Source organism: Centroberyx gerrardi, chromosome 11, assembly GCF_048128805.1.
Source record: "Centroberyx gerrardi isolate f3 chromosome 11, fCenGer3.hap1.cur.20231027, whole genome shotgun sequence".
In the NCBI taxonomy this organism is placed as follows: Eukaryota; Metazoa; Chordata; class Actinopteri; order Beryciformes; family Berycidae; genus Centroberyx; species Centroberyx gerrardi.
The window spans coordinates 14,598,326-14,612,947 of record NC_136007.1 but is presented as its reverse complement, the minus strand read 5'-3'; the positions used below and the strand labels follow the sequence as shown (position 1 = coordinate 14,612,947).

Genomic DNA, 14,622 nt, shown 5'->3' with positions numbered 1-14,622 from the left:
TGTCTCACTTGACTCCATCTTCCCTCCCCTCTACAACAGCCCCGGAGCAACCTCCACACAGTGCAGGGCTAGACTCCAAACCTACAGCCAAGATAATATTTCTTTTTGGAATATTAAATATGATCCATATATGTCTCAAAAATATGCAAGAGACGAAGCCCAATTAAGGAACACAAGACATACGACAGTAGAACCGTGTTTATCTGAACCCTGCAGGAATACAGTCATTTGGGGGCATAAAACGCTACAATGTATTGACATTTCCAAGCAAAGCTTATTCAAAACATGAAATATGTAGGCACACACATCCTTAAATGTTCTGTATAGTGTAATTTGCAGTTTAAATGCTTTTATTTGCGCGTATCAAAGGGAAAAATTCAAACGCAGCCAATAGAATATATTCTGATTATTATATTTTAGGTATTTTTCACATTTACTGGATGTACCACAGTCAGTTTGTAAATCTGACGTTCACAGCAGAGTTTCTGTTTACAGGGAGAATGGGTGTGTGGTGTGAAACCTTTTCAATGGGATGGAATTTCAAACCTGCAGTTTTCAAGAAGCAATCACTTAATTACAACCTTTAAATACGATGTGCCTAACCCAACTCCAGTTCTCTTGTTTTCTCTCTCTCTCTCTCTCTCACACACACACACACACACACACACACACACACACACACACACACACATACTTGTGAATATACTGCACAATCCTCCACTTGCTTATTGTTCTGTCTCTTAGCTATATTCATTACCACTTATCTGAGGTGTTGGAGCTGCAACAACACAGCAGTGGAAAAACCGCTTTGATTTACAGTGCACACCAACTTTTTAAGACTACATCAGTGGATTCTAACTGCATAATTTTACCATATTAGATATGCTTAGAAATGGTGCTTGTGCAAGAGAGTGTCTAATAGCTTTCAAAGACTGAATTAAGATGTAGGGGGACCCTAGAGCTGATGATTAGACAAGGGACTCCAAAGTGACTTCTGGCCATTAATATGAATACAAAAAACACGCACATACACACTCAAGCACATGCGCACAACGCACACGCACACACCCAAATACAGGCACACACAAAGTCAATTAACATGAACATGTGTCTCTGGGGAATTCTGTTTCAATTAGCTTTAGCTACTTCTAGGCTTCCTTTGAGACCGTGCCGCTAAAACAAGTACACAGTATTTATGAAAGAGGTAAATCACGCTTTCGTTTAGTATCTCGCCGTAATTCCATATTGTTATTGTATATTCACAAGCGAAGCAATTAAGCACAAAATCAATGTTTCGCACTTTAAAATGGAACAATAAATTCACAGCAAGAGTTATGTGGATATAGCATATAGGATATAGCTGCATTTTAAGGCATTTATTTCAAGGCTTATCTACTTGTGAGAAACATGCAACTAAGCAAATATGTAATGACTACAACTCATTTTTAGGCATAGCTATGGCCAGTGATTTGGAAAAAACGGGAAAGGTGACTGGGGGAGCACCCAGGGGGATTTCTGGGGATATGGGTACATTTTCTGTTTTGCTCGGTTATACAAACAAACATTATATGGGTCCGCAAAATCTCTCATTCATTGCCTTTATACCTAATGACATCACACAACAGTCACAGTTCTCTGTTTTCTGGCTTCAGAAGAGAGTTATTCATCTTCACAAATAGTGTATTCAGTATTTATTGGACTGTCTTGCACAACGGTAATGACGTATATGAATTGTTAAATTGAGCGGACTTCCCCTTTAATGGGGCTTTACCTATGTAGACAGTAAGGGCCTGTGCAGTGTGACTGTACTTGTAATCTATAAGAGAAGGGAAGAGAAGAGAGGGGGAGAGCATTATAGATTCTGCTCTTGGTATTTTCCTATCTTGGCCCCAAATCGTAGGGCCTGGAGATAGCAATGTGTATCTTCCTTCCTCATTCTGTTTTTCTCCACATAATGTTTTCCGATATCGTATCTTTTTCAACATTTTTCAATATATTCCCCCTGAATTCACTCTTCCTATCAACACTCTGACTTGACTGGAAACTCTTTCTCAGTGTCTGTCGGTGTCGGTGTGTGTGTGTGTTTGTGTCTGTGTCTGTGTGTGTGTGGACAGAGCAAGTAATTCTCTTTGAAATCTGAATCATCGAAACAGCAACAACAGAGTCACAAAATGCTACAATTTCTTAGCTTCATCCTATTTCTATCAAGTCCACAGTATCAGAACAACCGTCGTCCTTGGAGACAGAAGATTTCTCATCTGTTTTCCCACTGCCATATCTTTCCACTGCTGGGAATGTGTGTGTGTGTGTGGTGTGTGTAAGTGTGCATGTGTGAATGTGCGTGTGAGTGTATGTGTGCATAACGTGTATGTTTTGGTGTACACATATGACTCTGAGTGTCTCTGTACACAATATACTTTGCTTTGGTTGAATTCATTTCTGTCAAGAACAGACACAAAGTCCCCAAACAATATCAGAGTTGGGGCAGGAGAGCAGAGGGAGTAGGCACAGTCACGGCTGTCCATATCTTTATCTCTGTTGAAGAAAATGATTACTGTAACATCTACTACCAACTCTCCAGACTGCGGCCCTCAGGGAATTATAAGAAAGAGAGCTATCAGATGAAAGGGCACATAACATAAAAAGAACATTATCTAGGCTAAGAGCTGTTAAGAGAGCAGAAGAAGCATGAACCTGTACATCACATTAGGTTCAACTAAAAGTGCATTCGGGTAAATGAATTCACTTTGTTTTCTCTATATGCAAGAGAATGTGTGTGTGTGTGTGTGTGTGTGTGTGTGTGGTGATAGTGAAGGAGTATTTGTGTGGGAGAGACAGCAAATTATGCCATTATCTAAGGTTTTCTTGATTTTCTCTTTTTATCGTCGTTTTTGGTCTTCTTTTACCACTTCCTGGTTTGACTGAAAGACTACAACAAACTCTATATAGAGTGTTTTAATCCAAAAGGTGACTGTCTGTGTGTCTCTTTATTCCAGAGTGTTTGAGATTAGTGACACATGGTTTGTCAAAGACTGGAGCTTCAGATTAGCCACTGACTAATCCTTTGGAATTCAATGCTAATACAGACATCACAAATGCGCGCACACAAACACACACACACACACACACACACACACACACACACACACACACACACACACACGCCATAACACACTCTATGTCTTTCTAAATATGCATTCTTGTGGGTTCTTGTGTCCTCCATGACACGTTTGACGTAATATCTAACGGCCGAAGGACGATTCCAAAACACAAGAATGCCAGACTGTTGTCTTGCCAAGGAAGGATGCACCAGATGGTGACTTGACCAAGGTGAATGAATGGGAAGCCCCAGGATTCATAGCGAGAGCAATGCATCACATCCAAACAATGCTATAGCCTCTAGTGCAGACCTGGCTGAATCAATTGGGAAAGTACAGTATAAACCTGTATCTCTAATTAATTGCGTGACCTCAAGCACACAGCCCATCTCAAACTCTAAAGATTCATTCTCTGTTCTCGCATTGATGAGACAACTTGGGAAGAACGATCTCCACAACGACACAAGTATCGACTTGGCATTCTTGGATTCGATAATCACCTATTATTCATTTAGTCTATTATTACATTAATAATTCTCATGTTGGTAGGTGCACGCTAGTTGCCACAATGTTAAAACCCTCAAATTTCATCAGCAACAAGGTCAAATATAGGCACAAAAGGTTGCTGAATTGGAAAACTGGTTGACAAGTTCTGTATTTGCAACAAGGAAGTCATTAGCCTACAGCTTCATCAACATAATAGCTTAATAACTTTCACCTTTGCTAAACCAGCATATCATTTATTATAATTAAATTACTGGCTTAGAGCATAGGAATAGATATGTTCTTGAATTTAAGCCTGATAACAAAACTATACTGTACATTGTTGCTTATTTGTACCCTTGAAAGGAGCAGTGATTAAAGTAACCATCCATGATTGTGGTCAGTGACCCATGTTTCTGGTGCGCTGCTTGTGTTGTGCTGTGTGGTATTGCCACCACACAGTACAGTATATTGCTGCTTTATCTTTTCAAGAGATAGTTCTCACTAACACCAAAGCCCTATACCATACAGCAAGCTTATGTAATGTTAAGCTGAATGCCTGCTACAAGACCCAGGTGCAACTTTTGTACGCACATAATGGCATGAGTTGGAAAGTTGGAAACAAATATGGAAGTTAAACTTCAGCCTTTGACATAAAGCCATACTCCCATCAGGCACATTCTTCACAGGACTGCGTCTGTGCTTTAGCTAGTCACGGCTCTGCAGCCCCAAGCAAAGAATCTGCCCCGAATGCACCAGTTTACTGATATATGAAAGAGGTGGGACAGGTGGCAGGATCAACTGTAAGTGTTTCTGGAGGAATTCTGGAGAGGCATAATCCTGCTCTGCCGTGAAGAGGTTGTAAGCTCTGAATCCTGCCACTTCTCCCTGCAGCCTCCTCCTCCTTTCTGTTTTAACTTTTTTAACACCTGGACTAACAAAAGACTGGCTTTGATCACGGGAAATCCCTTGGCAGAGCAGCAATGAACCCACAGTGGAGCAGTGTGTGTATATGTGTGTGCGTGTGTGTGTATGCTGGTCTGCACACGGAGCCAATGATGCTCTACTGAGGATTCTTAGCATTGAGGCATCACAGCATCAGTGTAAGGAACAGAGCACCACACATGTTCTCCCCTTGAAAACACACATGAAAACGCACGCACACGCAAGGAAGAAGGGAGGGAGAGAGTGAGAGAGCGAGAAAGAGAGAACATCTTGTTTCTCCAGTGTAATCAGTGGCTCTGCAAACACACACACACACACACACACACACACACACACACACACACACACACACACACAAGGCTGCTTGTTATCAGAAGCTTTCCCACGCTGCAGTGGTACAAAGCTCCACACCAGGATGGGAGGATGAAGGGAGGGAGGAATGGAAGGAAGTACAGAGGGATGGAGGGTCAGCCTTCTGCAGCTTAGACTCACTGCGGGGATAAACACATCCCTCAGCGGGGGTTTGTACTTAGGCTAGCAAGATCAGAGTTCAAAACAGACAGACTACCAGGCAGGCAGAGCGACAGAAAACAGACAGAGCAGCCGAGATAAACAGGCACCTAAACAGCAAACAACAACCGGAGCACATATCAAGCACTTTAGTTGAGGAGATTGTACATTCCTCCTCCACACCTCTCCACCCACATTACTCTCAGATGAACTCCTCTATTCTAGAACATCTCTCTCTCTCTCCATCTCTCTCTCTCTCTCTCTCTCTCTCTCTCTCTCCCCTCGCCCGCCGCTCAGCCCTGGGGTCTTACGTAAGAGCCCCATTTGCATAACAGGCTGTTTTTCTCCGGCTTCCAGCATGGGCACATGAGACACACCGGATAATGTGTTAACAACTCAGGCTGTTGGTAAACAACAACCTCCATCACAACACGTCATGTTCGCGCTATACACTGCGCAGGTCTAGTCGCTGACAGAGATTCAGTGTCTCTCGGATCTCTCGATGCCAGCTGGCGCGGGGCCAGAGGGGCTGAAACAGCTGTCATTTACAGAGTGCGCGGATGTGGCTTCGGCTAGATAGACTTCATTCAGGAGGAGGCTGACCTGCCTGCTGTGTGGAACCTATACAATAATAGGTCTCGCGCCGAGAGATGACTGTTCACATCAAGCAGCCTAGCATTATCCTCTTCAGGGTTAGGGAGAGAGAGAGAGAGATAGAGAGAGGGAGAGACAGGGAGGGAGAGAAAGTGAGAGAGAGAGAGAGAGAGAGTGAGAGAGAGAGAGATATGGGCTTAGAGAGCGGGCGTGATGGTATAGAATGAGCTCAACGTGCAGTCTGCTATAATCATCCTCTTTAGGTCTTTGCTGAGGCCTCTTCAAACATAAAGGTATGCTACATAAACAAGCCACACACACGCAGGAATATGCAAACACACCCACAAACACACATACACACACAGATGCACACACTCACAATGAGTGTGCCACCGCTGGGAGAATAAAGAGGCAAAGGGAGGCTTGGGGACGTCAATAAATGCCTCAGTGCGAACTGTCAGATACCAGATACCCTCAGATACCTCATTACATACCAATTCATTAAGTCAAGAATGGCCTTTATCATGTCTGGTTATTAAGGAAGGACTACCTCCCAACCACCACAATCTCTCTATCTGTCTTTGTCTATCTCTCTCTCTCTCTCTCTCTCTCTCTCTCTCTCTCTCTCTCTCTCTCTCTCCCTCTCTCTCTCTCTCACACACACACACACTTCTAAAGAGAGACAGTAACTCACAACTGGCCTCTCATTTGGGCTTGATCACATTGGCAAGGAAAATGGCGGTTTAAGATGTTGTGTCATATGTTGCTCATACTCCATCCTCAGGCTGTAGTTATGGGTTTTCATCAACATCTTCCCTCAAGATGTTTCTAATTATGTCTTTCTTGCTAACAAATGTGTTATCAAATGTTTTCCCACACATCTTAATATGATTTGGTGGCTGAAGAGGGGACTTTGCATTCAAATACTCAAGCACAGTGCGGTTCGCTTATGGATTCCATTCGATTCCAGTTCCTGGTGGTTGTAGAGAAAAAAAAATCCATCACTCTGCTGCCACTATTATGCAAAATACAGAGGGTGCACTTTCAGTTCACCTTCACTAGTCCAGAAACTCACGGAAAAGTACACCCTCTTCATTTTCACACATAACAGGGAGATAATTTTTTTTTTTTCTTTGATACCTCTGGACTTGAATGCCACCCATTACTGAATCATATATTCAACACTGCGCTTGAGTACTTTTCATGGAAAGTTCACCGCATGCACCCTAAAATTCCATTGCGATGTACTGATGCGACTTGATATCAGGTTTGTTTACAAAATGTCTGAATTGGAACTATTCTGAAAGGTAAATATTGTTCAGAATATTTAACTACTACTGCTAGACAGCAGATTGCAACATCCTGAATAGGCACAAATGCTGAAGCCCTTTAGCTTATGTATGAGATTTGGTATGCATGCTCAAAATAGAAGTTCTGATGTGTACACCAAGTTTTATAATCATAGTCAAAATCTGCCACACTCACATGCAGCACCATCAAAGCAAGATTTTAATTAATAGTTGGCCCCAGAACATGTAGCCTACCAAATTGGAATGAAATCCAATTGATCAGACTGAGAAAAATGTTTTTGCATTTATGGATCTTCTAATAGTCTAGGTCAAAAAGCATTTCCAGACACAGTCCCTTATATATCCTCAACATAGATACCAATCTTCATAACGATTACACAAATTATCATGTAATTATGATAGCCTACTTTGTGATAGGCCACGCCCTCAAGCTCATTAGGGCAACCATATTGTGCATCCAATTGTGCTTGTTTATTATTATGTATATAAAAACTAAAAATGGTAGAAAATCCATCTTTGGGGGCTTTGATAGCCCAATGTATAAATATAAATCAACATTAGCTATAGGCTATATGTACACCAGGTTTCGTAATTATGGGAGACATTGTGTGTGAGTTATGGCTTTTTTTTTAGACTGTTTGTTTAATTTTAAGGCCATCTTCAGGCCAACTGGGGTATAGGGTCATTGATTTGTTTTGCCTCACCGCCCTGCTAATCATTATGCGTTTTGCTTCATGGCTCTATCTTAAACAGTTTGGCGGAGTGATACAGAAAACATACGCACACACACAGACACACACACTCATACAATAAACACATTACATCTCCACTGATGTGGGATGTAATAAAATGTATGCACTGCTCTACATGTTTTGGTCTTTGGGCTAATTTGGTCCACATTAAAGCAGGCATGAAACAAGGTTTTTACTGTTATCTGTTTTTTTCTTTCAAGTCCTTTGTAGTCAGGTGGAACTGAGCACTTTGTGAATTAGAAATATTTATAACATAAAAATGTGCAAAATCCCAAAGGTGGCGTGATGAGTAATTTTCAGTCGCTTTTTTCCCCCCATTTTATTTGATTTCACTGCTTTATTCATGCTCTTTTCAATGTGCTATTATGTCTACTTCGGTGCATGTGAATCACTGAGGCATTGAACCGTTTAACAAATACACACGCAAGCGCACGCGCACAATCTCACTGTGACCTTGACCCCCAATGTCACGCTACTCTCCCGTTAACCGTCAGGTAGCAGAGCGCGCTGCCGCTCCTCTGCTGCCGAAACACCAGTCCGAATTTACCAGCTGTCAATCTTATCAATATCACCGAGAGGCGATAGTGTTTCGTGATCCTGAACAGAATATTATTCATATTCAACTCAGCAGCCGCGCTAAATTTTCAGGATTTCCATCTTCTAAACTTGAAGGTAAATGTCCAGTGAGTTGGGCTAAAATCCATTTCACATAATATCACAGGCAACAGCAAATATCGGCTACTGAAGCTTAATCTAAAATGAAGATCAACATTAACATTATCTGCCGCTCTTAGGCTATTACTGGGAAATATAAGCTATGGAGACTTTATTGAATCATAATTAATGGAGAACCCTTTGATCCAGTGTTTAACCAATCCAAAGTAGGCCTATTCACTTGTTCTTTCAACTAGATAGACTATTAGTGGTTATCCTATTGAGGATAGCCTTGTTTTAACCGAGCACACAGTACGCCGGAGTTGGCGGTGCGCAGCAGCCCCCAAAGGCGCTTGTCACATCACTGCACTTGAACAAGAAGTCACAGAAGTCAAATCATGAAAGAAACAAATATTCTCAATCGGAAAGCTCCCCAACTACAAGACTGTGAGCTTTTAACACTGCCGCGATCAGCAGCATCAAACAATTCGGTGCGTAAAACGCTGCCTGTGTCTCCGTGACTCATCCAAGTGCTGCAAGACAAAAACAACCGTGGGGTTGGTTGTTTTATAGTGAGGTGTGTCTTCCTCCGGGCTCATTTTTTTTTCATAGCCGCTCATGCACAAGACATGAAGCGCGATGGTGAACGCAGGAGACGCACCCGGCTATAGCCCACAGACGTGCTCAGGTCGCGTCCTATGCATACAATTATGTAAATAGGATCTCCCTCATTCCTCAACATAAACACGCAGGCTACAGAGACCCCGATCGTTACAGGGCAAGCTCTCTCTCCTTCTCTCTGTCTCTCAGTCTCTCTCCCCCTCTCTCTATCTGCCTCTCTCTCTCTCTCACTCACACACACACACACACACACACACACACACACACACACACACACACACGCACACACACACACCTGTGCATGAGAGGGAGAAAGCTTGGAGAGGGCTGAGCAGCTTTGTGCCAAGACCCATGTGTGACCGCGCGTTCTGCCCCTCTCTCCATCGTGACCTACTGTTGGCCTGTAACACGCGCGCATACACAAACGCACGCTCTCTCTCTCTCTCTCTCTCTCTCTCTCTCTCTCTCTCACACACACACACACACACACAAACGCACCCCCCGTCCCGCGCTCACCTTTCAGAAGAATCCCATAAATAGTGCAGAGGGTGAAAATCAAATGACGCTTGAGAATCATCCTGTCTTCTCTCTTTCTTGCTCTTGTCTTCCGCGCTAATTTCTCCTCTCCGTTTCTCCCCGGTGGACCTCGAACCGGACCGGACGGGTTAGTCAGCTATCCAGGTGGACTTGGGAGTGCGTCTTTTGTGCGTTCTGTGGTGGAAAAGGGCTTGACACCACCGACTTCACGACCCGCGGACTATGTTGCTTTTGAAAAAAACGGGAATTTTCTCGCTCCAAAAAAAAATATATATAATCTTGCTCGGGTGGATATTTGCACGGATGTACAGGCAGCGGGCTGCAGCCTCAGTTCATGGGACTCTGAACAACAGCAGTGAGCCTCGGGGAATGAGAACGGCCGTCCTCCGGTAACAAGGTAGATGCTGCCGCTGCTGCACTCCGGTCTGCCCCACTCTTGGTCTGCTGTGGCGCACAGAGTCCACAGCGCAGGGAACACGAGTGGATTTTGGAGTTTGAGTCCCGCCCACACCGCTTTGACAGACGTGAGTGGTGAACCAATCACAAGGCCCCGAGGATAAGCGGAATTGGGGGGAAGGGGGAGGGGGAGGTAGCGGGATAGTCAGCCAGCCCGCGAGACACTGCAAAAAAATATCCAGCCAAGTCATTTTACAAGAGCTTGGACTTTTAAAATACTTTTTTTTTTGAAAAAGCAAACTGCCAATGAAGTGAGATAACATCACTTGTGTTTCTCCGGCATGAACAACTTGTTTAGAGAATTTTCTTGAATCAAGTTTCTTGATTTGAGAGGTCTGCCTCATTCTGCCTTGTTGCAATAGCCTGTACTGACACTTGTTTCTGTAGAATTTCTGAAACAACTACAACTGTATCCTAAACAAATGTGATTATCTCATCCCAGTGGCGGATTTTTTCACTTGTTTTAATAAAATTAAGATTTTTAAGACTGAGTATGAGACTATAACTGACTTGAAGATACAGTAGACATTTTTTTGCAGTGCAGATGTAGCATGAGCACAGAATTCAAAACAGACAAGGGCATGCAGACTTGCCTCTTGGTATGAGTTGCATCCTTTCATATGTACTGGGTAACTTATGACAGGAGGTGTTTCATCATTGCATGCTGCTCTGTTTGATGGTGATGATGATGTAGGCTGGAGTATACAGAGTGACCTGCAGGCCTGCAATGGGAGAGCGGGAGATTGTGTTGCACGGACAGCGATGGCGCAGAACAAGTGGAGACATCCTGGATGAATAGATAGGGGGAAGAGGGTGAGGTGGAATGGGATAGGGGAAGGCGTCTGGAGCCCTTTCATAAAGCTGTTAAGACTATGGGAATATATATAGAGAGGGAGCAGGTTCTACAATACAGGGATTCATGTGAGAACAGTGTGGGCAGAGAGGTGTGGAGGAGGAGGGTGCAGTCTGTGGCTAAGGTGTGTGATGTTTGTTTATGATGTTTATTTGGACGCCTGTTCCGTCTGCTGCTCCATATATCTTGTTCAGTGACTGAGAACCAGGGATGGACTGTGTTTTTTGGACTTCATCCCGCAAGCTGACTCACCATCAAAGCCAACAGCCACAAAAGTGCTTTAAACTACTAATTTCACATAAAGGAATCTCAAACATCACAAGACTGTTCTCTTGAAGGACCTCAGGCGGCCTACAACAGAGGACTTCTGAGTTAGAGAAATTAATAAGAAGAATTTTGTGGAATGGTGGCAAATTAAGGGGATAAAGACTTTTAAAAAGTGTGATTTGTTTCATTGAAATCGTCTAGTGGTCCTCAATCCTGGTCCTCAGGATCCAGAGTCCTGCAGGTTTTCATTGTAGCCATCTAATCAGGGACTGATTTACACCTGGAACAGCAGGTGAATGTAAGGAACTAGCTGGTAGGACAGAAAACCAGCAGTACTAAGGACCAGGATAGAGAACCAGTTCAGTTCAGTCTTTATTTCATTTCCCCAGGAGGGCAATTTGTTTGCAGCAACTAAGTCACCAAACTACAATACAGCAGGGTAGACACAAAACATAGATGCACACATGCATACATAAACCCATGGTAGAAAGAAAGTGCAATTTGTGAAGTGCTTGGGTGCCTGTGCAAAAATGTAAGATTAAAATTGATCTTGACTGCCCATTGAGTAGTCTGATAGCTGAGAGAATGAATGAGTATTTATATCTGTTTGTATTGATCTTGGGTAGCCTGAAACAGGAGCCAGGGGGAAGGATAAAGAATTCGGGATACAAAAGATGGCCACAGTCTAAAGGATGGACTGAGCTTCACGCAGGGCCTGTCTGTTAAACTGCCAGACAAACACTCTGCTGGACTCTTGTCATGTTGCTGCATTGGTCAACAATGTCCTTCAGTGCAGTCATTTTTGACATTTAAATGTGAAAACCAGCATATTATTGAAAAACACAGTAATAAATGATTTGTGAAACAGTGTCATTGGGGACTTCATTAAAGCATCTGAGCTTTCTCAAACAGAATAACTGCTGTTGACCCTTTTTACAAAGTGCCTCAGCATTTTGAGCAAAGGACAGCTTGTTGTCAATAATAGCACCTAAGTACTTATAGTTATCAACACATTCAACCACTTGACCCTTGATAATTGCTGGCTGGGTGGAATGCGTTGTGTGACTAAAATCAATCGTCATGTCCCCAGTTTTAAAAACATTAAGCTGTAAAAAGCTAAGTGAAATTAAAAAAAAATAAAAAAAGGATTGGAAGCAGCTTGGATCCCCCATTTGTTCCGTCTAATAAAAGGCTTTTGGCAACAATGCAATCACATACTGTATCACTAGTCTAATCTTGCGTGACATGGTAGCGCTCAGGCATAGGCATGGGGTCTCATTCTTACTTAGATTTCATCTTCAGCTTGATTATAAGACGGCTTCTCAAAATACCCTATGCATTATTTATAAAATTAGCTTCACTCATTTAAAGTCGCCTCTTATCTAGTCTGCCTATTGTATTAATAACAAACCAGCAGCTATTTAGCTGGGAATGCCCTCCATCAGAATCACTGACATAAATAAATATACACTGATAGGGAAGGAGGTCTTGACAGAGCAGTCTTTGCAGAGGAAAACAAAACGCCCAACCTTATCGCCCTAATACACAACAAAAGAAAGTAGTGTAAGTTTGCATTCAGCTTACTCCTCTACCAAGATATAAAAAACAAAAAAAAAGCACAAAAAAACAATGTTCGACCTTACAGTCATTTTCTTTTTTCATCCTATTTTTATAGTTCATTTGATGGCTACCAAAGTGGTAAGAACTGACTCTCACTTCTGCTGCTTTGAACTTGATGACAACGTATTAAAATCCACACTAGTCTAGATCCATTTATTCAGTGCTGCCTACAGCCTTCCTTAACTCTCAGTTGGAGTCTGTCATTCACTTACTTCTCCAGCGGGCTGCCTCATGGTATTACCTGGTGCTCCCATACCCACTCACACATACGTATGCGTGTGGGCATGCACAGGCTCTTACAACATACACGTCACACATACACACACACACACACACACACAATCTGTGTATGTTACATGTTTTTGTATCCCTTGTTTTCTGTAAAGCACTTGGTGACAAATCTGTCAAAAGCACTTTATAAATAAACTTGACTTGACTTGGGTCAATCCATTTTGAGAGGGAGTGCTGCACACCTTGTAATGGCCCATTTCACACTGGTGTGGTCCATCATCACAGGCATAGTCAGGAACCATGGGGGCTCCTCTAAAAGTTTTTTTTTTTTTTTTTTGATCCTGGAAGAGAGGCCAGCGGACTGTTAGAACCAGCCCACACACACTTTCCACCTCACCTGGGATTATCCTGCTGCTCCAGATGGCAGATAGAAGAATCGCTCTCTCGCTCCTTCTATTTCTCTCTTTCTCGCTCTCTCTCTTTCACACACACACACACACACATACAGACACACACACACACATGCACGCAACACTAATGCACACCCTCCTTTCAGAGTTTCAAGTAACCACCACCTGCTCCTAGCTGGGACCATTGTTCACTGGTCCACCTAATGTAGGCTGACACATGTTGCCAAGCTGAGGACCAAACACTGTGGCTTGGATGAAACAGGGCGGGGCACAACATAAATCACCTCACCATTTATATTGAAATTTTCTTCTTCTTTCTCATTGTGTCTGCATGTGTGCGTATGTGTGTGTGTGTGTGTGTGTGTGTGTGTGTGCAATAGAACAAGCTACTTTGTCCAATTCTGAACAAAGGCGATAACAATCCCAATGAATAAAAGAAGGAATGAAAATTAAATGAAGAATTGCACAGGCTTGTGTCAGGAATTAGAATTTTTTTATTTTGAAGCTTGAAGCTTTTTATTTTGAAGAGTGTGAAAAACATGATGCCTCTTTCTTTTTTTACATGTTCAATTGCATCGCCCATTAAAGAATAAAATGCAAACCATTTGATCTTCATATATTTGCTGGCCTGTGACATATATACGCCACTGACTAAAAGTCTATTAAGTTTTTCAACTATCCAGCAGTTTTTAGGGCCATGTGAAGTAAATATTTTGAAATAAAATAAACATTACAAGGTACTGCCAGTAAAGAAGATGACGCCAATTTTTAAGTTGTAATTGTGCAAAATCAAGCTTTGTTTTCCATTTAATTTTACAATTGCTGATGGAAGCATCTTGCTTTGGTTTGCCTGTTGGCTTGAATGCATTGTGATTAACAGAAAGCAGGTCGTAACATGACCACAGAGAATGTTAGCCATTGATTTAAAGCATTGGTTTAAGTAAGTATATGTTTTAAAAATATCTTTAATTGTGGCGCATGCATGTAAAAACTGTCACAACTAACATTTAAGCGACGGAAAATGTAAAAAAAAAAAAAAAAGAGCAAAAACCCTAATCACGATGGAATTGTATTCTAAACTCTTGCAAAGAGGGCAAACTGTGAGGATGGAGATGGTAAATGTTTAATACAAAGCCCCAGTAGCTGAAAAGCAGTCACATCCCAACAGCGACTGTACTGTGTCCAAACTGGAGATGCACTTCAGTGTGAAACAGGCAGCTTCCCCTGCAGACACCTGAGCGTTACTCTCCCTCGCTGACGCCAGCATAAATGACCATTCCC

At 42.5% G+C, this 14,622-nt stretch overlaps 1 protein-coding gene across 1 annotated transcript in view; it reads right to left on the bottom strand.

The window, feature by feature from the left end:
• The window catches only part of cadm2a (cell adhesion molecule 2a), a 224,407-nt gene extending 214,560 nt beyond the window's left edge, over positions 1–9,847 (bottom strand). Inside the window, exon 1 of the mRNA XM_071924623.1 lies at positions 9,484–9,847. Coding sequence (XP_071780724.1) covers positions 9,484–9,544 — 61 coding nt within the window. The 5' untranslated portion in view covers positions 9,545–9,847. The remainder of the gene's footprint in view (positions 1–9,483) is intronic.
• Between the last annotated feature and the right edge of the window lie 4,775 nt (positions 9,848–14,622).